General features: G+C 34.4%; 1 protein-coding gene across 4 annotated transcripts in view; it reads right to left on the bottom strand.

The window, feature by feature from the left end:
• The window catches only part of LOC148833018 (E3 ubiquitin-protein ligase RNF31), a 29,778-nt gene extending 28,144 nt beyond the window's left edge, over positions 1–1,634 (bottom strand). For all 4 annotated transcript variants that reach the window (XM_088918717.1, XM_088918719.1, XM_088918718.1 and 1 more), the window contains exons 1-2: positions 1,279–1,634; positions 46–136 (exon numbers count right to left, since the gene is read on the bottom strand). In XM_088918717.1, coding sequence (XP_088774843.1) covers positions 46–136; positions 1,279–1,323 — 136 coding nt within the window. In that variant the 5' untranslated portion in view covers positions 1,324–1,634. The remainder of the gene's footprint in view (positions 1–45; positions 137–1,278) is intronic.
• Positions 1,635–24,686: the final 23,052 nt, after the last annotated feature.

The raw sequence follows: 24,686 nt of genomic DNA, 5'->3' as shown, positions 1-24,686 counted from the left end.
TGTTGAAACAAATGACAGAAAGTTATGTCTTTTAGGAGTACTCACAATAAAAATCTATATACAGATGAAGATCTCTATAGGCGGCTTGAACACTGCTGACATCAGAAATGACATCCTGGGGAAACTGATAGTGGCACTGCAGGTAAAAGAAAAATATATTAACTTGAGCCTGATCTCTTTGGTCATCTACTGTAGCAAATCATAAATACCTGTATTTTTAAATATATTAAAAGACAATTATGTCAACATTTTATAAGTAATTTATAAATTGTATAAAGAAATTTCTAAACTGTTTTATCCATTACACAGGTCAAGGGGAAAATGTAACTTAGCAAACAATGAGTGTGAGGCGGGAAACATTCTTGACTGGAGGCTATTCCAAAGCTGGGCACACACAAACACAAATACACACACTTTCACTAGGGCCATTTTTTTACTGAAGCCAATTATCGTACCACTATGTCATTGGACTGTGCACAGAGGTGCACAGGTCACCAAAACAACTGGAGGAAACCCATGCAGACACATACTAACTTGGCAGAAATAGGACCCCAGGAATTGAACCCAGGGCTATGCAAACCACTACACCATCCATTCTTAACTCACATTGAACAAAAATATTTGAAAATGTGAACATTTCAAGGTATGCACAAGCAGCCAGTATGAAGTGTTCTAAAGAGCTAAACTATGACATCAAATCTAATACCAATCAAATCTACAGTGTCTCTTTGCCAGGACAAGATTTCTTGATATTAACATCATTTGGATTTCTCTACACTTCCATGACACTGTAAGACTACGTTTTCTCCATCATAATCAATACAGAATTGTTTTCAGCAGAAAATGACTTATTACCAAGTAATAACAGTAGAAGTTAGCAAAACGTCTAAGCTTTTTTGCACAAGTGTGCATAACTGTAGACTAATATATAGGTAAACACATTATGTTAACAAAATAATAAAACAAATTCAACCTATATTAACGAAAATACATTTTCTTATGTATTTAATTTATTCCTAAACAATACGATTTAATTACTATTAAGTTGATTCTATTAATGACCTCTGAATGAAAGTCCAGTATATCTTAGGTGTTGCATCACATTTAATTAGATGCGTTGATCACCTTCCGCACTGTCGCAATTATTCACTTATGATTTGACATTTTTAATACCATTAAATTATTTGACTCGCCTTCCACTACAGCATCAATTATTGTTAATGTTTGTTTAATTATTTTGTAAACAAATAAAAACAAGCATAATTGCTGTAGCCTTACCTTAACTAGAGCTTCATTTCGTTTATCAGGATACACACTTGACATTTTCTGTCAAACTTTAGGAATAATGTACATTCAGCGCAAAAAGCAAACAATATAAAAGTTCTGTGAACCGTGCATTAAGCACGCCACAAATAGAATGTGTCACATTTAAAAACTGAATTTTTGGAAACTACGTAAACATGGCTCTCAGCATAGAAATGAACAGACGCCTGTTAATAGTTTGCAAACAGGAACTTGTCAATAACATTTTTGTGGAAGACGTTTCTCGCCATGTTGTTTGTGTCAAAAAGAAACAGCTGCCGTGAGGCTAAGAGGACGCTATCCTTATATTAATTATTAAAACGAAAGTACAGCAGGTCTTGCGTGACTCAAAGGTTTAATGGAAGCCTAGGAGTTGTATTTTCTTCCTCACCAGACTGCATTATGGTACCTGTAGTTCTTTGACTGAAATACTTAAAAAAGGCATTTTTTTTATCCAGGGAAGAATGTTTTTTTAATTATTAAGGCAACCCTTTGACATTATTATTTGTGTGGGGCACGATTTTGTTAGCCATTGCTTGTTGTCTTATTTTTGAGATTGTAATATTTTACTTTGTAAAACGCATGGTACGTTATCTTTAGTAACTTCTTTAGTTCGTTTTATTTAAAAAATGAGTATAATTCTTGACGAACGCCTGTGAATTTTACTTTTTGTATGACAACTTTTCTCAGAAATTCTTGCTGGTAGTGCTTGAGAGATTAAACTCAAATATCAATAAAGCATGTTCCTATATTCTTCTTAAGATCAAACAGCAAATTTGAATACAACGTGTAAGACATCCATATTTAACATGACATCGTACCACAAATTGTTATCTCAAACGCTTCTTTGGCTCAAGGGTATCCCAAATCCCCAGTTTAGCACAGTGTGTTTGCTGCTTGTTGTGTAGTGTGTCTTAAGCGCTTGCAGTTGTGCCTGTGGGGTGGTTTCAGTTCAGATTAAATTTTAAATAATAAATCTTTAATGTCTGTATGGGGCCTGAATGGTAGTTAGGTCCTACATGGAATTATTTCTACATGTGTTGCAAGTATAAATAGGCCCCTGCCGGCATTTAATCATAGCCACTCACAGGCATCCTCAACTTCAGAGCCAACCAGCACTAATTCCTAGACAGTGGTGAATTTTGCACCAGAATATGTGGTTCCCTGTGGAGAGAGATTTTAACATTATCTAGAGAACAGGGGTGTGATGTCATCTTCAGACTCTGTGCCACACATACTGTACCTTTAATCCCACTATTCCACCACATTTATGTTACGTGGATAAATCCTCAAAGGCATTATTTGTATCTCAGCTTAGTTTGACGTCTTCTGTTCCTTCCCTGCACTGCAGTGTCACTCTAAAACCCATTTGCATTGTAGGCATTACATCACAATTGTTCCATACCAATTACATTGTAATATTGTCTAAAGATGACTGCCTTTGATGGTCTAATGTTGCTGTTGATAGATAGATAAGATTTTATTGATCCCAAAGGGAAATTGTTACAGCAGCCCAGCCCAAGACAAGCAAAAACAGACATCAGAATAGACGAAAAATTAAAATTCCACCTGAAGAAGGCTCCACGGCCGAAACGTTGTGTTTTCTCTCTTCTTTTTTTCAGCATGGAATAAACCTATTACTTGTTCCTTTGCAGCCTACGCAAGCTGACGCAGCTACCCACTTGAAAAATTAAAATACATACAGTAATACAAAATAAACATAAATAAATACATAGGTGTGTGCAAAATATGCTCATAGTCACTGTAAGAACAATAAAATATGTGCAAAATGTGCATAGGTATATACAGATTGAGTGTCCAAATGTTCAATAGTGCAACATGCTGTCCATAGATGAGCAAATGAAGGGCTAACAGTCCTAGCCTAGGGCAGTGTTATACACCCTGACAGCCACTGGGAGGAAAGACCTGTGGAAACGTTCCCTTGAACACCGTAGCTGGAGCAGTCTGTTACTAAAAGTGCTCTGCTGCCTAATAACAGTCCCATGTAGCGGATGAGAGGCGTTGTTCATGATGGCTGTGAGCTTGGTCAGCATTCTTCTCTCAGCCACCACCTCCTGGGAGTGAAGGCTCAGCCCCAACACAGAACCAGCCTTCCTGATGAGTTTATTAAGCCTAATTGCATCTCTTGTCATGATGCTGCTGCCCCAGCACACAGCAGCGTAGAAGATGGCCGCTGCCACCATTGATTCATAAAAAATGTGTAGCAGTGTTCCACACACACCAAAGGACCTGAGCCTCCTAAGAAAATAGAGTCGGCTCTGACCTTTCTTGTACAGGACGTCAGTGTTAACAGACCACTCCAGTCTATCATCCAGGTCTACCCCTAAGTACTTGTAGGACTGCACCACCTCTATGTCCTCACCCTGAATGGAAACAGGGTTCAGCGGAGACTTATTCCTTCGAAAATCCATGACCATTTCTTTGGTTGCTTCCACTTTGTTCAGAACGTGTGCCATGGAAAGTTATTTTCAGCCTGATGGGCTCACCCCCCCACACCCGACTTAAGATACTTTCATACTTTTGTTATTTTTGTTAATATGATGACTCTTCTTTATCATTGTAAGATGCTTCCTGTTTTTCTTTTAGCCCTGTTCATTTCACTGGTTGTTTAATAATATTGTCACTGACTCACTCTTTTTAAATTTCAGAAATTGTGCAATTTATATCCTATAATCCTATATATTATGTAATAAGATTTAATTCTATATAGGATACAATCCTATGATTATACTGTATCCTCATTTGTTTGCACCTGTATAACAAATGGTCAACTTTTAAAGCATACTTATCTGGCCTTTATTTCTTCCATAAATTACTAAATGGTCATGCCATTAAACAATTTCCCATAAGCAAATAAATTATTCCCAAAAGGCCTCCAAAAATCTGAAATTCCTGTGTTAACTTTTTTGCCTATAACCTCAGGCATACTGTAGGTAGCACTTTTCCTGTAAAAAACACTGTTTTACTCTCATAACTTTTTATTAAATCTCTCCTTTTTTACTTTCCCAGCTTTCATCTCCTCCTTCAAGCCCCCTTTTTCACATATGCATGTTTGATATGTTTGATTTCACTCTAATGACAAATCTAATTAACCACTTCTATCATTCTGTCTTTATATTAAAGTTGGATGAACTACTGAAATGGAGTTAAATGGAAGTTAATGGAAATCTCACACTTCATTTCACGTAAGCATAAGTATCAAAGGATAAGATTAGTGTCTTACATGCCTTTGCTTGTCACTTTGCATCCTTCTTTCTGCACCAACTACACTCTTACAGCAGCATCTTGGCTCTTGTTATGATGACCTCATCCTTACCATAAAACTGTCACTCCTTGCCAAGCCAATTAAGCTAATAATCAAAATCCAATTAATTACTTCTATCATTGAACTGTCTGACTAACTGAATTTGTCATGTTGTATACACTATGACATTTTTGCATTATTTATTGATGGAAAAATTTCACTTTAGGAATGAATTTATCTATATAAATACTAACACACATGGATCTATTCACATGTACAGTAGCACAATGAAGCTTTCAGGCCCAGAGTGTTGTGATTACAGCTTACTTAATTTTAATTTTCAAACTATGTCTCTTTCAGAAATAACATGGATTACAACATTGGACTTTTAAATACGAACAAAATTAATAAGATTTAAGGATGTATGGAGAATTTCCAGAATGGCGGTCACAGAGACAATGCAAACAACAGTAAAAGGAATAATGTGTTCCCCTGTCACTCCTGAGGAAGTGCACTCTTAACTATATAAAGTTTTTCAGACAGATACACTGACTAGTGCATTCTTAAATCCCTCAAGTCTGAGACAATATTTAAAAAATCACAAAGAAGGTATAAAATCACCAGAAACATGAAACGTTTTCACTAGGTATTTACCTTGAGTTTTTAAAAAAGAATAATTTTAATTAAGTGCTAATGTTATAAAAAATGATAGAAGAGTCTGAATTCATGTTTAGTAAGTATTTCATAACATGTTTGGAGATTTGGTGTTTAGAAGCATAACTGATATTCTTCTCAATTTACAAATTTACAAAGTTAAAGTACTATAACTTTTTTTCAAAATTACTTTAACTTTTTTTCTAGCTTTGCACTAAGAACTAAGAATGGTTTAAATAAAGTGGTTCTCAGCATTTTCAGATGTTAATAAAAGTTGCAATTTCCAGTTATTTATTAAATTTATTAAAAAATCTACTTGGATTTTTAAAATATAATAATAATATATACATAATTTATACATCCACCTTGATGGATTAGAGATTAAAGAGCGATTAAAGAAATAAAGAGATTCAGTATAAGAGATTAAAACAATTCTAAGATCAAATTTGAGGTTTAATCACTACCTTTTATTTTAATTGACACATTGGCCTGTTGTGTAAATAATTAAATGATTTCAGCTGCTTATTGTAAAATAGAAGTAAATCTTTGTATAAATGGTATGTTCTGCAGTTTTTTTTATTCATCAAAACTAGTGGTTAATGGGAACTTTAATTTGCTTTTGTTAATGTTCTGACCATGAATGAAAATGTTTACTTGCATGTAATCAACAGGCAATTTCAGATTGGTTGAAAAGGTGGAACATAATTGAATATTAAAAATATAATTACAAAACATCCTTAATAAGACTTTAATCTCAAATTCTTCATGAGTAAATACTGCCCAGCAATACTGTATGTTTTTTCTCAAGCCCCTTTAGTTCATTCTAGTTCATTCTAGTTAATCTAATTATTTATTTATTTCAGTTAAAGGTTCAACTAAATAATGAAAATTAGCATCAGGAGGAGGGAGGCCCTTTGCTCGATCAGTGTTTTCCAAATTCAGTCTTAGAGAAGCTTCAATAGCCCAATCTAATAAAAAACCTCAGAAACTTGAGTTGCTGGGGTCTTTCCCATGGCTCACTGAGAAAGGCATATACGGTATTTAGTAAATCAATACAGGGTGAAGACCATCTTTGGCATTTCATGCAGGGTCCACTGTTGTTTGGGCTAACATCATATACTGTAGATGTGTAACAGAACAGGAATCATGTAAACACAGATCTAGAGAGCTGACGGAATGGAGGAATTGAATTAACATCCGGATTTTCTTCTCTTTCATTAAAACATTTTTAGAATTTAATTCACAAAAAAATAAATACAGCTCTTGATAACTCAGTGACTTCTAAAAGGGTATTGTGTATTTTTGTAATAATCACATTTAATTTAACACCTCACAGGAACCCTGCATTCTGTTGTTATTGAAAATGAATGGATGGATTATTTCAGCTATAGAGCCTTTTAATGCTTTAAAGATCTTTATAAGCACTAGAGGTACTGTATGCTGCAATACAAGTTTTGATTTGTGTGTGAACATCTCGTTCTCTTTCAAAAGCAATTACATTTTAAGCACTAAACTGAGGCGTACCAAAACACATGGCAAAGATGAAATAATGGAAAATCTTTAATTAAGTTATAGTTTTAAATTAAATTTAAAAAGTGTTTTGAAGATGAAAAAGGGCACAGATCTGGGAACATATAATTTCAAATTATATTTTAAAATTAGTGTAACGACTTGCATGGAGACATGCTTTCTCTTCAGTCTTCATGCACTTCGTTTTTGAACATTAGAAGTATGGAAATGCTGATGCTTTTAATTTATATGTTGTTATTAATATTTTTATTTTTGACACATTAATTTATTATTAAGATATGTAATGATTGATACTTTATATACAGTTTACACTCCAGAAACATTTTTAATCATCACTTTTCAGAATACATTGGAAAGCAAACACAGATGGACAAAATGTCTTGGAGTACAATAAGACAGGTTCAGGAAGTATATATGACATCCTTTATGGCCACAGTGTATGTCTCTTTTAATAAGAATTAATTTAAGACCTGGAAAAAATTATTTAAACTTATCCAAGCTAAAACTAAAAATGGTTGAATTAAATAATCAAGTAGATTGGCCGAGTGTTCTTTTGTACCTTGATTTTGCATTCCTAACTATAGAACTATAGAAGTAATTTAACATTGTGTCCTTAACATGCATTTTACTGTATAAGCATGACTCCTACCCAGGTATTTATATAGTACAAATTCTGATGAGGCGTCAAACCAGCTGACATTTCAAGTCTGAATCATCTGTATCTTTATTTTTCTTCCAATCTATGATATTATTTAATTAATCTTCATCTAAAGGTTTAATTAAACCGAAGCTTTTGTAGATACTCATTCTTTTCTCCATTAATTTTCTTGTTTCGGTTTTGCAGATACCGATTAACTCTATTCTTGGACAACTCAGTGACCCAATGTCAATTTGGCTCTTGGCCAGGTCATCATAATTCACCATTTGAGAATTTGTCCTCAACTCTTATCTGGTTAAATAGATGATGGTGATGATGATGATGAGAATTTCGATATCCTAGGATCAGTGTTAATCAGGATTTGCAAGACTGATTTTGGTCAGCTGTGAATTTTAAACAATTACTTCTTTGGGAGTCCCAAAAGTAAGAATATTAAAAATATGTATGAAGGTATCAGCTGTGTGTTCTCATGAGTTAATTATGTGATAATTAGTTCACAGCTGAGAATGAATGTCCTTGTCATTTGCATATGGACACCCCTGTTTTTCCTCTCACACAGAGCAAATTTACAAAGCTGGCTAAGCAAGATGCTACTCTGCTACTCCTGCATTCTTAGGCTGTAGGCGTTAGTGCTATAGAAAACAGAAACTGCCAAACACTTTTCCTGAACATAATCTGTGGCCTTGGAGATAAAACCATAAGCTAATGGAACACCATACTTGCCAACATGGTTCCTCATAATTGGAAGGCATACTGCAATATGGAATTTAAAACTCCCTCATATAATAAAACACATTTTATTATTGAATAAACTTTTAAAGAAAGTGTAACTTTTCAAAACACATTTGGTTCAAATCTTTTGTTGTAACGTCCATGAAATATGTGCTTATACAGACATATGCCTTCATATGCCTTCAATAGCAAGTCACCTCTGACAGTACAGGCTTCTTAAGGTGGCTGTGTTCAAAGGTAAATAGAGTATTAGCACTTAAATGTAAGCTAATGTAAATGTGAACCAAATCCATTTACTTAATTAAAATCACTTTATTATTTAGCATTTATGTAAACTTTATTAGAACATTTATTCCCCAACACACCTATAGTATGATTGCCTGGGATATTAAATTACAGGAAATTAGATTGTTGTATAAGTACAATCTTTTCAACTAAGTATGCATGCATGAGTATTTATACGTTGAAGATTTTCTTCTAACAACTTCTTTTAATCAAAACAAAATCATGCTAACTAACCCATTGCATTGCTCATTTGTAGATACTTGTGCTTGTAAGATCAACGGAATACAGTGGCTTTAAGCAATTTACACTTTTTTAGTTGTAATTCAAATGGTTGTTTTTAATTTAACTAAGATCTTGAAGGATCTCAGTTACAGATAATTCAGAATTTAAAAGTTGGCCTAAGTAGGCCTAATTATAGCACATTGCTACCACAATGGATGTGTTGAGCTTTATATAAAATCTAGGGCCATGATTTAATATTAAATGCCTTTAGAAATGTAAACAGATTTTAATGTTTACATTTGGTGTGCAACTTCCTTTGAAAACAAATATGTATTACAGCAAATTACTTTAGTTTTTATTTTAAGATCTCTCTAAGTATACATTTTCTTGAGTGCTTTCATCAAATTTGTTTGTAGTTTTTGATGTGATTGTATTTCCATAATTGTAGTCTTCATGCTCATTAAAAATGAGATACCTCAGCAACACAGTCCTATTATAAAAGATGGGACTGTGTTGCAGAGGTACTACAATGGCACTGAAGAGAAACATACCTGACATCTGATCAAGGAAACGTCTAAATGTTGTTGCTTTCTGGTCATAAGCCATAACATTGTAATGTCTGCATTTATGAATCAGGCTAACAATGAGTAAAAATATGATAAAGTGTTTTATCAACTTTAACAAGAAAATAAATACAAGTTTTCTTTATTGTAAGCGATGAACAGCACATTTGTGAAACACGGTTGAAAATTATGTTAAATCTCCTGGAATTAAGAGTTAGTCCTGTAATGTGTTATTTAAAAGGAAATGCTTGATTCACAACTCTGCTGTATATTGTTCCATTGCACTTCCAAAAATGAGAATGTTATTTTACATTTGATTTAGTTTATTTTATTTACATGAATACTTTGAGGATGCCATGGAGAAGCAGTGGTTAGCATTGTTACCTCCCAACACAAGGGCCCTGGGTTCAATACCTGGGGGTACTGTCTGCGAGACGTTTGTATGTTTTTCTGGTGTTCCCATGCCTCTCTGCTGTTTGCTCTGATTGCCTTCCACAGTCAAAAATATTGGTAGGTTAATTGGCTTCTGGGAAACTTGGCCTTGTTGTGCTTGTGTTTGTATGTACTGTATGTGTGGCTTTTGATGGACTGGCGTCCCATCCAGAATGCATCCTGTCTTTTGCCCGTTGCTTGCTGGGATAGGCTCCGGCTCCCCTGCGGCACTGTATTGGATAAAGCGATTAGAAGATGGATAGATGGACAGAATACTTAAATGTATGAATACATTTTCTTGTTTCCTCTTTTTGTTCTGGAATTCCGTTAATTATGACAAATATGCCCAGTTAAGTGAGCAGTGAGACACATTATGCAGTCTTTAACTTATTCTGCTATTTGATCGTTTTTGTTTCTGTGGCATTGGGGGCATGAATAAAACTGGAGGACACTGTAAATAAAGAAATTAGTGAATACATTTTTCCAAATGTACAGTCACAATACTTTTGTCTAGGATTATTGTATGGTCTGCCATCATTGCATTTACCAATTTTATGACTTAAGAATGTGATCATTCATTATGTATCAGTTCTAGCCCTGCTGTGTAGCACTACTCTCACAAGGGTAAGGTTGATAAATCCTCTTTCTAATTTTTCTCGAGTCTCTCATCCATCTTTTCTCATCACTCTGATGCTTCCTCCATCTTTTATCTTCAGGACTAAGCCAAAAAAGGAAGCTGGTGCTTTGGCAGGTGATTTCAGGGTGATTTCAGACAAAATACAGTGCATTGTTGAATAAGTTGCTAACTCTGTTCTTCACTCTCCACTAGTTTCCTCTTAGAACATGGCCATTAAGGTATAAGAGTTTAAAATGAACTGTCAGTTTAAATCTTTGCACCTTTGTGCTTCTGTATTTTTGTACATAGTGCACACCTTTGGAATTAAGTGTGTACTGTGTACTGCTTCCTAATACTGCATTTTGGTGGGGCAGGGGAGGATTACTAAAAGAAACTTAAGAAGAAGAAATTTGAATTCTTCATGGCAAAGGAGGTATAGAGTTTAGCCTTTTAAGAAACCTATTTTTGTTTTTTGTAAAATGGTTACATAGGTTGCTCCTTTACTTTGGTACAACCAATACAGGTTATGGGATTAGAATAGAGTAGAAACAAATGAGATGGATGAGCCAAACTGCCTTCCCTTGTACTGTAGGTAGAGAATTTATGTTTTATTATTATTTTGCTGGCAATTTGTCAAGATTTCTAGAATGTATATACAATTTAAATACAACAATATTACTTGTTATAAATAATACTTGAACATTAAGTACGCACTGTATCAGGAGAAATTTAAACTTTTAAAGTTTTAAATAGAAAACAAAGCAGACATTTATAATAGCAGCACAAAAGGTTATTTTTAATTAACATTTCTGAGTTTATTTTAATACAGTTCTAAAAGATTACAGTCCTCTTAATTAAACAGTATAAGTACATTTGCCTTCTGATGAGAAGCTTAGCTCACATTCAGAATCATTTCAATAAAATATTAGAATATTAGAACAAAGTTGTATTCTTCACTAAATGTGAAGTATTTTTATTTTTTTCTGTGTCGTATTTAAGAATTCAATATAAATGTTTTGATTGAAAATAATAATGATGGATCATTTAATCCTCAGCTGACCAGAAGTAATTTTTTTCAACAAAAGCCACATACAGTAAAAATTATTTTCAAGCCTTGTTTAATGTTTACAATTTACGACAACATTAATACTATTTTCAAGCTGTATTGTTAGACTGATGAACTTTGTACTATTTCTGCTTGCATATTAGTTATTTTGCATCATTAACTAATTTTTGTACTGAGATTTTCCCTTATTCACACTCATTTTTATTTCCATTCAGATACATTTGTGTCTATGTATCCATCACTAGAGGTCAGTATTGCACTAACATTTAACATCAGGTTTCTTTTAAACCGAGCTATTGTAGTAATAATACCAACCAAATTTGCTCGTTGCAAATTTATCTCTTTCTTAAGAATTTAACTGGAATCTTTTCAGCTGTTTACAGCAAAAAAAAGTCACTAGGCACAGTGTGACAAAAGAAACTGTAACAAATCTAATTTTCACACTGTCAGTAAAGCACTCGTTGGAACAGCAGCTTGAGAAAGTCTTCTTTCTGTTGATGCCAATAAGTCCCACTGTTTCTGATTACGGTGTGAAGGTGACCCCTAAAACCAGGTACTACTGGCTACAGCTTCAGCTTGTTGGCATTATAACACTCTTCCCATAGAACAGTGACAAAATTATTGCTAAAAACATGAGGCAGAATGTTTTTTGGGAGCAGAATGCTGCAACTTATTTTCTGATATCCTCTAGATAGAGAACATCAGAGATAGAATTCAGTTAGTGATGTGGATTTTACTAAATTATATATACATGTTTTATAAGACAAAAGAAGTATGATACAGTATGATAAAATAAACATTTTAAATATTACACTACTGAATTCAAATTCAATGTTTCTGATGCAACAATTAAAATGATTTTGAATTATTACTGAAAACATATTTCAATAAATAAGTATTATTAAGGTTTGGCATGGTGATTAGCATTATTGCTTCACAGCACCATGACCTAAGTTCACCTCCAGCTTGGGACATCTGTGTGGAGCTTGCATGTTCTTACTTTGTTTGCTTGAATTTCACCTGTAAGTTATGTCTGTTTATTGTCAAGAGTCCAGTTCAGTTTCAATGGGGATTAATACTTTGGGTGTTAATGCTTAATCAGTTTTACTAAAACACTTTTGAAAAATACTATATCACAGGATTTTTACCTGTAGATTTAAATTATACGGATTTTAAAAGCTTTCACATGTAGTTATGGACAATCATCAAAGAGGAAAAGAGCCTTGAGTTTATATGTCATATTTGTAGGCATTGCTAATAACCAATTACTGATTTGGAAATCCTAAAATCTGCTGATTTCTAAAATATGCATGGCAAACAAAAAAGCCTTTGACACATTTGACTAAGATCACTAATTTTCATAGAGAAAGGCCCTATTTGCAAATTATACTGTATTTATTAGATTTTAAAAAAACAACAACATTAATGTCAGTTACTGTAAAATAGAGACTCTCCCTGCAAAAATATTCAGATGTTTAATTTTAACGGTGGAGAGGAAATCAAGATAATGTGAAATTAAGATAACAAGAAATGCTAAAGAAAATCTCATTTAGATTATGGGACTGACAGGAGCACATATCAGAAAATCCATATATTATACCATTGTACATAAGGTACAGATGTGCAACAGCTCAAATGAACAATATGGGAGTAATTTTAAACCACGGCAGCCCATGCCACCAATTCTGCGATATGGAAAAGTTAATCTCTTAAATTCCTGTTGCAAGTAAAAAGAGACTTTTCTCTTACATGCAGAAATCACACAGATGTTGAGAGATTACCTGGGGGCAGCCAGCAGCCTGAATCTTATGTCAAATCTTTGCCTGTGACCAGACTGCAAATGTAATTTTGGTATGATCTATATCAAACACGACAGACATTTGTATAAAAATAATATATTGAAATAACATACATTCAAAGAATGATAGAATTAAACGACATATAGGGGGTTAATTTCCAACGTACATGTATGTTTCTTTTTTTTTTTTCCTTTGCAAACAAGCCAGTGGCTTTTGAAGGAGGCTTCGGTGGTACCCTTTTAACAGGGGCGAGTTTAAAGGAAGCTTGTCAAATCCACTACTGCTTTCAGTGATGTGGCATTTAATGAACTGTGTCATCTGTTAATGACTGCTAGGAGTGATTAGGCTTCGGATATCCTGCAGAAAAAGAAGAGATCCATAATGATTTAGAAGTCTTTAAGAAAGACCTGCAGGGATCCTTCAACTACAAGCATTTCGCTTACTGTGAAAGACTAAGAGCAACAGCAGGAACAGCACACAGGAAAGAGCAAAAATGAGCATTTGCACAATCTTCTTTTAAGCCTTAAACATTTTTTTTTCTTTTAGAAAGATTTTCATGACATCTGAGATTCTTTATTGCAAAGAAAGGTAATGCACATTGAAATATGGTACAGACTTGAAACAAAATTGAAACAGTATAAATAAAGAGTTTGAGTATGATGAATGTACAGTAGCAGTTCTTTAACATCCTTCTCTTATTATTACACTTATAAATATTATATTTCTTTTTCGTGTATAAGCAGCAAAACTCAGCAAGTTGAGTAATATTTTGAGTAAAGCATTTTGCATACTTGTTTAAATACTCAGATTATTTGGAATTGCTGAATGCTTTTGCTTTTCTGCCCCTTCAGTAGTATACTGTATAATAAGAGTTTCAAAACACCTTTTAGTCAAAAGTTTTGTCAAAATGAAGAGAAATTGCAACAAACATGTTAATTGCAGGGTAGGATTAATTTTCTATCTAGAGATCGGTTTCAGTATCCCTCACTTAGGAGGAAAGCATTTTGCGACAATCTGAGATATAGAAATTTATCTCAGTAAATTTAAATTATACCAACTGATAATCAGAATTGCAGTTTCTTTGCGTGAAATGGATTAAGTAACATGACTTAGAATGATCTGATTCTCTTCAGTTTCCCATCAGTGGATATTCATTGCTTATTTACTGTATGGTAACCTTAAATTATAGGTCTTCATTTTCCATTATAATGTAATAAGACATTTTCAGCTAAATTCCTGATAATGCTAGATAAACAAAACTTGCAATCAATTACAAGTTAAAAGATTTAAAGTTAAAACAATTACATTGTAAAAGAGACACTGACATTTAGCACATTTGTTTCAAATTGTTAGCAGAATCTTTTCCCATTATTGATGATCAGTATTGAGAAAAACATATAGACTAAAAATGGAGGTACAGTTAAAAAAAGTTAACCAACAATTTGAAGAGCAGCTACCACAGTTAACAATACCACAGCCTCATGGACACCCAGCAACTGAAAAAGGAACAGTGTTTTGTGGTTAGACCAAGGAACTCTTGATGATTTTGGGCCAATAAAGTGGTGCTTTTCTATTAATGTGGGAGCCCAATTAATTGTCATTTAATGCGACAACCCAGGTTCAAACCAGAGAATAATGGATTACAAGGCAAAATATATGTGCTAAATATGTCTTTATAAGCTGTGTCACTGAGCATCTCCTTAACATCTCTAAGTCACAAGGAAATGGCACTTGGCTGTAACTTACAGTATTACTGCATCATCTATTTTAGCTACTGTACAGTATATGTCTTAGAAAAATAAAGAAAACGAAATCTTGCTAAAAACAAGTGTAAATTCTACTTCAGATGTTTGTGTATTTCTCAGCTAGAATTCCTTAAACATATTTATTTTCATGATTATTTTTTTACTATAAAAAATTAACCTTTATCAAAAGAATGAAGAAAAATTATTGGAAATCCATAGAAATTCTCGTAGGAAAGCATTTTGCTATAGTACTCAAGTAAATCAAATTTATTAAAAACATTGATTCTACACCAGACAATATTACCTGATTATGTTTGATTCAAGAAAATATTAACTTAAAGCAGGTCAGTGTGATTATTCATGTAATTCTATTCAAACAGCACTCCTATGACTCAGTTTACACACATGTTTCTGCCATGGACTCTTTTCAGTGTCCTGCTGTAATCATATATTTAATGTGATGAGATCCTTGCTGCAGATTCTTATGCCTTGAAAAGTGGTTCTGGGCAATAGTCTCCCATGAATCACACTTCTTTATGTTGTCCTTCAGGAGATCATTGAAGTCCTTTCTCTACCCTCCTCTTGAATGTATGCAATGCCTAAGACTTTGCCTGGAGCTGATTATCCAAACATGATAATTGCATCAATGATCATTGTTTGATTGCTAGAGATTTCTAAAGCTGGTTTGTCTGTCTTCTGACAGTATTCAAAAAATATTTCACATACAGTATTGTCAACACTCTAGCACTTTGAGGTGTCTTCTAAATGTTTCCCAAGTCTCAGTTCTATAGATGTACATTATATAATGTGCATTATACCTAACCTTATAAATAACACTTTAATGATTCATAAGAAACAAGCACAATATCTTACTAAACCTGAGTTATCGATCCCTACAGAGCAGCATGTGTATTATTGCTATACGTATCTCTTTTTTTCTCGAAGTGTGTGGAGCCAATATCCCTTTGTGCTTTGTAGGAAAAAGGAACAAAAATAAGGTGTTCTAATTTAAAATGTACATTCTTGAAATGTAAATACTCTTTAGCATAAGTGAAACGGTGCCACTGAAAAATCCACCAAAATAAAATTTACGTGTTAAAGCCTGGTCTCCTCAGGATTCATTCCATTTTGTCTGCTGGTGATCTGAATGATCAGCACCATATTGCTGGTGGGAGTCTGATTCTGGGAGGTTTCTCTTTTCTTAGTACTGCATATTTATTTGTACAAATTGCTTTGCTTTACATGACAAATAATCTGCTTTATTCATTAGCCTATGTCAACATCCATACCATGTACACTATTGAGCCAAGAGGAAAATATTAAACAACAGATTTCTCACAAAATACGTTTCTTTCCTTGTTGTGTATGTAAATGGTGTACCTAAACACCTTTCCATGGAAGCATCTTCATCAGGTCCTATATAATACTTAGATCAACCAATTGATCTACCTATATGTCTTATGTTTTGTCAATCAAAATCTTGTAATTTGAAATTCTTAGCTTCTCAGAGCCACTGCCAAGATCAAAAAAATGTTACCATATAATCTCTGAATGTAACTATTGACTCTACTATTCCAAACATACAGCATTTATAGGGATCAAAAATAAGTTTGAAAACATAGTGTGAGATGAAAGAAATCATATGCCAGAATGAAAACAGTAAATTAATCAGTGGTGCTATAAGCTGCCAGCTATGTTTTGGTACTGTTGGTAAATAATTTAGATATGAAATATCTAGTTATTAGTTTTACACAATTATGGGGAACAGCCCACTGTAAATAAGTTAAAAAATACAGTTAATATGTTTTTATGCCCTTCCTGTTTCCACATGGGATGCTAAATCTACTAAATACAGTTAATGTTTACCTTCTTATTTATTAAATTGTTTATGTAGCAACTGTAATGAATATCTCTAGCTGATCTAAAAAGTTGGAAAAGGTGGAATGAGGAGATAAATAATAACAACCCAGAAAGAATACAAACAAGAAATAAATGTTTTCTTATCCCCATTTTTTTCAATGGGCTGCTATATTTACTTAAAAAAAATAATACATTCTTTTTTGACAATTAATAACCATCTCATCACTCATGAACTGTGTATGCAATTCAGGATCATGGTAGCCCGGAGCCTATCCCAGGAAGCACTGGGCCCAAAGCTGGATACACCCTGATTGGGAAGCCAGTCCAGGGCACGCACAGACACAAACATGCACACACTCTCACTAAGGTACATTTTCCCACAGCCAGTTTCTCTCTCATCCTAGCATTAATCCCGCATCAGCAGGGTCCACTTGTCAGTATGCCTGTCTCCATTTGGTGGTTTGAACCAAATCTTTGAGCTGACGTTGCCATTAAATGCGACCGAGACTACTCCAACCGGTGCGTTGCTCCGCCTGCCGTCAGAGGGAGGGGGGGAGGAGAACAAAGTAATGTAGCCACTTCATAGAGGAGGATTATTAGGAGGCATGAGAAATTTGGCCAGGACGCCGGGGTTACACCCCTACTCTTTTCGAGAAACACCCTGGGATTTTTAATGACCACAGAGAGTCAGGACCTCGGTTTTACGTCTCATCCGAAAGACGGCGCTTGTTTACAGTAAAGTGTCAGCCAGTTTACCTCATAACAACCGGAAATGTTAACAGCAGTTTATCTCAAGCAGGGCTCCCCAGCTCTGTAGTCCTGTGATCCTGGAGAGACAATCCGGCAGAGCTCCATACTGTAAATAGTCTTTAAATTACTGATTTCAAAGCCATTTAAGCAGGTTATTTCTTAAATTACATAATTTATAAACCAATTGGGACTAAAATGTTTGTAACCTCAAACCTCAAGGGCCAGAGTTTTCTTAATTTAAAAAAATGACTGCCCATTCATCAAAAACTTACAAGTTGTTCCCTAGCTTTAGAAATAAGTAACCTGTGAAACGAACTGAATTGATGCTCTCCAGGACCAGTGCTATAGTAAGTATAGATTGAAAAGAACAAAGTTGGGCCTGCAGAAAGGTTATGATATAATGTCCTGAAACTTTTTCTACATTAATAATAATCTCAGCATCTGTTATTGTTTAGATCACATGCAGTTAACTCTTTAGTTCCCTCAAAGTGGCGACGAAGTTTTTTTTTCTTACAGCATGGGATGATGTTATTACAATGTTTGTTTCAATTTACTGGATTACAGATTTTTCTGTGCTTCCAAAAAAGACAGGTATAGGACTTGATGTTGCCCTTCTCTCTTGCACTGCACTGCTTTAGCCTACAGGTGCATTTGATATTAAGCCACAACCATAGTTTCTAGTCCTGGTTCTGAATTAGTTTCACCTTCATTTTGCCTGTCCTCCTGGCAGTATTTCAGGTGAATTAAAGTTCTGCTGATTTTTTGGGTACTCTGAAATCAGGTAAAAAGGATTTTTAGGAAGTACTAAAGATTTACTGATGATCACATTTAACCTTAAAACGTAACACTTATGCTTTTATGTTTTGTAAAGATTAAAAGTTATTTCCCCAGAATTGGCAGCTAAAACCTCTAACTGCAGTTAAGTTATAGATGGCTGTAAAATAAAAAACAGAAATGAGCATTATTTGTCCCTTTAAACTCATATATAACCTTAGATCCATATGATTTACAAGGATGTAGTAATCTCAAAAGCCCAAGTTCTTCCCTGGCTTTTGTATAGTAATAGACTTTCATTCTTCAGTCTCCATGTTGACTGGACAGAAAAGCTCCTATCATAGATAACTGACTTACAGCTGAGATTCATGGATCATCAACAGCTACTCAGAAACTGAAATTCAGAAACTGAAACCTATTTGAGTAGACTCCTTAAACAGCCTCAGCAGTATCTTCCACTGGAAATGTCCTAAGAATTGCATCATATGTACTGTACGTCAATGTGCCTGGAAGAAATTTTCTGAGATTTTTTCCTATTTTGCTAAACTTAATGCTAAGCACATTACAGGAGCCTGACACATGAATCACATGAATGAAGAATGTCATACAGTAAATTACGGGGAGCAGTAAAACATCAATCCCGCCAATATTTTTAATTCAAATTTGTTTTATCACAAAAACACAATGAAACACAACACAATGTTTAAATATAAACTTAATTTTTAGGTTCTTGTAGCCTGAATTACACTTCTCTTGGTGTTTTCTTTCTTTGCCCACCATCATCTCTAACCCTTGAGGCTATCTGGATTACCACTTTAGCAAGAACTGCTGTTGCCTGCAGTGATGCACCAGAGGCATATACACTAAAATAGTCTACTATTGCTTTGTAGTCCTCAGTAATCATGCAACATGCCTCATGCTGGGCAATTCCTACTACTTTGGCCAATATGACTCACTCCTTAGAGAGAAACCATTCTAATAAAGAGATACACATGATCTCTGAAGGAGAGATTTTATTTAAAAAAAAAACATAATGTTTTATTTCACCATTAGGAGATCCTTGAGGATTGTGCAGTTATGTGATTGCATTAAACTGTTTTAACTTTTATGCCCATATCATATTATTAGGCCAGCAATAATTTTTATTGTTCAATTCACAGCATGTTGCAATAGTAAAAAAAATAATAATTTCCTCATAACCAAACTTATGCTGCTCAATGATGTTAAGTTTATACTGTATGTGACCTTTTATACCTGCCCCTTTCCTCTAATTAAAAAATCAGATATAGTTTAGTTAAATGTCATGTATTTATTTTAAGATAACAGGGGTAGTTTTGCTTTGAAAAATAATTGCATCACATACTGTAGCTGAATGGATGTGTTTACTGGATATTAGTACATAAGATTTACCTTTCAAGATAAATGCTGTTAAAAATTTAATGAAGCAAAAATATTGTGAAGGGTGGTTTAAAAGAAATATTGCGGGGTCAGTGGGCTCTAAGTAAATCATTGGTTTTACAGAGGATTTGTGGGATTGTGAAATTGCCTAAAGCCTTTAATTAATCAAGTGTGCATTGTCTTTCTGATTTGCTGATTGTTAATCAGTGCAGCATCTTATTTTCACTGCATATGACAGGGGTATGCCTGATAGTTTTCCTTTTCAACAGAGTTTATTCTAAAAAAAAGTTTGATGCATATGTTTTCTTTTCTCTTTCTACAGAATAATGTACTTAGGTATAACACAGCTGGCTAACTTTTAAAAAAAAAATCCCACTTATTGTTTTTTAAAAGCTATTCATTTCAGCCAAATGGAAGTGAAAGACATGATTAAAAGGTGCCCTCTATCATTTAAAATATGAGGTGCCAAAGAATGAGGTACATTCAGGATACAATCATCATTTATAGCTGCAGAAAAATAAGTAACACCTAAAAAACAGCATAAGCCACAACGTAAATCATCTGGACACCCTCCAGAAAGAACATTTCTGTGTTCTGCTCTTTAACTGTAAAACAATCCATAACATGACACATGACACGGGCTCTAAATCTGAACAGCACTAGTTCCATTAAAACCGTTATTTTTGTAAGACTGTAAATAGTACACATTTAGAATTGCAAAATATCTTAGAAACATCTGTTGTGCACTTTAGTAATAAGGACTTTTTAAGATAATGTTATATTAACACATTTATTATTACTAACTTGATGTATATCATTTCTAAATCCAATAAAGTGACATTTTTGGTATTCAATCCCACTGTGGTGACATCACTAGCATGGATCACTCGGCACAAGAAATGTTGTAAGAGAATGAATATTCTCAGGTGCTATTTTGAAAATGTTTTCAAATGGTAACTGAAATAACATATTCCTATGAGGATTATTTTGTTATGTGAGGTATGGATCAGACAATGCATTGATGTCATGTACTGTATGGGTTTGCACACAGTGTATGCAAACAACATAGCACAGATTGATGAAGATGTTGCGCACAGACTGCCATTCAATCAGTAAAGCAACTTTAGACAACAGCGATGTGTTAATTTTTTTAAGAGTACGTTTCTAGAATGTGCAAGCACTGTACAATAGAATAGATATGTAGGGAAAGGCCTATTATTTAACTTTCAATTAAGTGATATTAAGTATTTCTAACAATCTTTGTGTGCCTGGAACAGTCTTTGGCCTGTCACAGGAATGTAGCAGAAAAGACCCATCTCTGTGGTCAGCTACAGGATGTGCATGTGAGCAAGTAAGGGAGAAGATCTTATCTTTTTGATAAGAATCTTTCCCAGGACAGTCCAGATCCATTACCAATACTCTGTTAAGATGGATGTCCACTGCTGACACTTGGATGTCTGGCAGAGGGACATTAGCACATCTTGAGATATCACAGGCCATGATCAATCATCCAACAAGATGACCAACCATCAGGGACCTGCAGGGTGTGGGTACCCACACCACCAATACTCTGTTAAGATGGATGTCCACTGCTGACACCTGGATGTCTGGCAGAGGGACATAGGCACATCTTGAGATGTCACAGGCCATGATCAATCATCCAACAAGTTGACCAACCATCAGGGACCTGCAGGGTGTGGGTACCCTCACCACCTGGTAGCTTCTTGAACAATCACCAACCGTATTTTCCCCAGTTAAAAAGTGGTGCATCACCTCAAACTCCGCTGCCCTCCTTTCTCCATCGAACCAACTTGGTTGACTGACAAATAGCACCACGTGCCTGCCACACTTGTTGTCTGAACTTTGGGACTTCCGCCCAAAGGCTAGCCTGCAGTTGGACCTTGTGACCAGCTAGCTACCACTCTGCTCCACGTTGATCACCAAAGTAATACAGTTTGACTTTTCACCTACATGCCTGAATAGAGCATTTTTCAGCAAGAGTCGTCATACAGGAAGCAAACCGAGTTTCCCCCCTTTTTGTGTGACTCGCCCCGACTGAACAGTCACCACCCTGTGCACAGACTTCGTCCCAATTTATCTCGATGCTAATAGGACAATCAATTTGAGGGGATCAACTGTCAGCTTTCTCCCCAATACCTCAAGCTGCCTCAGGACAACAGAGCACGGATTGGACAGTCCTGCGACATACCCAGTCAGTAGTTGCCCATCCTTCTGTGTGGGATTTATGAATCCACGGTTGTGGATGAGTATAGTTCAATATTCACCCTCACAAGAAAAAAATTGTTATATCAGCCACATTAATATGAATTGAAACCATTTACAGTAAGTAGCTGTTTTAAGTTTTTTTTATTTTAAGTTAGTGTAAAAAGAAAAGAAAGTATAAAAACAAATAGCAAACTGAGTTACTGTAGAAAGAATTATGCCTAATAATAAAGAGGAATACTTAAGAATAAAGATAAACCATAATATAAATAAACCAAAAATATCATGCATTTTGCCAAAAGTATCCTTCAAAGTTTTGAAGATGTAAAGTTTTGAAGGTGTTGAAGGTTGCATGCTGCACAGTAACCTCCAAATGTCTTAATATCCCATATGACACAGGAACAATAAGAATTAAATGCTAGAAAGATTAACGGATTGGATGTTTCTTGCTTAAAGAATTTAAAATATATACAGTATCTACCCATTTTCTACTCCACCTATCCAGCACATGGGTCACGACGGGAGTGGAGTCTAACCTGGCAAGTATAAAATACAAAACAGGATCCAACCTGATTGGGATGCTAGTCCGTTGCAAGGCATACATAGACACAAACATGGATACACTCACACCAGAGCCAATTTTACAGAAGCCTTATCTTTGGACTTTGGGAGGAAACCCATGCAAACATACCAATTTTCACACAGTTAGAACTCCAGGATTTGATCTTAGGGCCCCAGTGCTGTGAGACAGCAGTGCTGAACACTGTATTTCTGTGCTGCCCATGCAAAGTCAATTTGTCATAAATAATAAGTCCTGAAACATGAGGTCCACATTTATTCATACCACTGTAGTTAGTATTTGTAAATTCTCCTCTGGCAGGGATTATACTTATTAAATGCCTACTATTTACAGTACATTACACCCTTGTATTTTGAGATATATACATATTTGCATACTAGGCTCAATTTTAATGACAATGGTGAGAGAATTTAGAATGTTTATGCTGCATGTAAAACTAACGTTTCAGTGCACATACATTTTCAATGCAAGGAAATGCAGAAAACAACAACAAAAATGGGCTGTAGGAACACAAGGCTAAGGGTAAAACTTCTATGATTAAGATATGTGAAAACATTGTGACATTCCTTGAAAAATTAAAGAAAACATGAAAGGCATAAACAGGCTGTCAAATTAATGGTAAACCATTTTTTTCAATTTTATAAAAACTAGCTAAATTAATTTATTGCAGGCAATTCCTTGACAGCCAAGTATTTTCATGTGCTTTTATAAATATAGATATCCAACTGGCTTGCATAAACAACATTAATCACTCCTCAGTGTTAAAACAAAAACAAAAAATCACAAATCATAGAAGTCTTGTTTTAAGAATATTTGTTTTGTTTATTTCAGTAAGCATTCTCATGTTTTTCAAAAACCTTCCACTTTTTGAAGTGAATCAATTATTCTAAATACAATTACTTCTATATATAACTCCTCAGTATCTATGACTGTAAATTTTAAAAATCACAGTAAATATAAACATTAAAATTATACAACTAAATATTAAACACTATAAAGGAAAGAAGAATTGTTTGTTTAATTTCAGAACAATACTTAAATATTCAAATTTATATTTGAGTAGATGTCAAACAAACGCAATGATTACATTCGTATCCAAGGGCAAGCTGTAAATCATAGGGAAAAAAATGAAAGTGGCAAATATATAAATGTATAAATTCATTGTAATGAAAGGTTGCTGATGAAGGTGTTTAAAAATAAGTAACAAAAAGACATACAAGTCTTTTGGTTACTGTTATCTACTTAAAAATAAAAAGAATACCTGCATTAGTGGGGTAGTTCACCCTCTATAAGTAATTACAAAATGCAACATATCAGGGCATTGGTTTCTTGAGAATTTCGATTTATATAGATGTTCAAGTGGCTATATTAGATTGGTTGTGTAATTTATCATGTTTTAATTTGGTTCTGTACCCTTAATCGTGCCTCCTTTTTGTTTTTCTATCTGCCAATAGCTGCAATGGAAACACTTCATACATTAGCCAGGACTGATGTTGCCTTGAGGCCATTTACATCAGCCTTCTTTCTCATGGTTCAGCACACTAAGAAAAAAGCTTGGTTTGCTTTACATGCTTCATGGCATGTACAACATTTTAGGATTAGATCACCTGGCTAATGTAGTGGATAAGCTCAACCTGGCTCAGGCAATGTTTCTGGAGGCAAATTCATTTTCCACTCATCTCCTTTGCTTTAAATCTTACCTTGACTTCAAATACATTTTTGCACTGGCCTGGTTTAACAAATCTTTGACACTGGAGGGGTGATAACACTTTTGTCTAAAATTGAAAGTGGTTTTTAACACTGAAATTTGTATATTTAACAACATTTAGATATTTTTCAATTATTTTCTATATTACAGTACATAAACATACCATGTGTGGGTATAAAGATGATTCTATTGCCATCTTACTGACATTAACAATAGAGTATTTAAAATATCTGGTTTTAAAAGTCTAATCCTGTTACATATCACAGAGTCCAAATATATAGTCAATTTGAATGTGGATGAGCATTTAAATTCCTTTAAAAAATACCACATAATGAGATATATACTGTATACGGTGGCACAGGTAAAGCTGAGAACCATGGTGAGGATGTCATTATGAATTTCTAATCCATTATACATTATTCATCATATTAACCACTCCTGTGCACAAAGGGGTCTGGAAGTGCTAGCTTCAAAGACACTTTTCATATCTTTGTTTATGTAACCCTTGCATACTTAAATGGGTT

Source organism: Atractosteus spatula, chromosome 6 (assembly GCF_055471065.1).
Source record: "Atractosteus spatula isolate fAtrSpa1 chromosome 6, fAtrSpa1.hap1, whole genome shotgun sequence".
NCBI classification, from domain to species: Eukaryota; Metazoa; Chordata; class Actinopteri; order Semionotiformes; family Lepisosteidae; genus Atractosteus; species Atractosteus spatula.
Note: the sequence above shows the minus strand (reverse complement) of the source record. Positions and strands in the feature narration are given on the sequence as shown.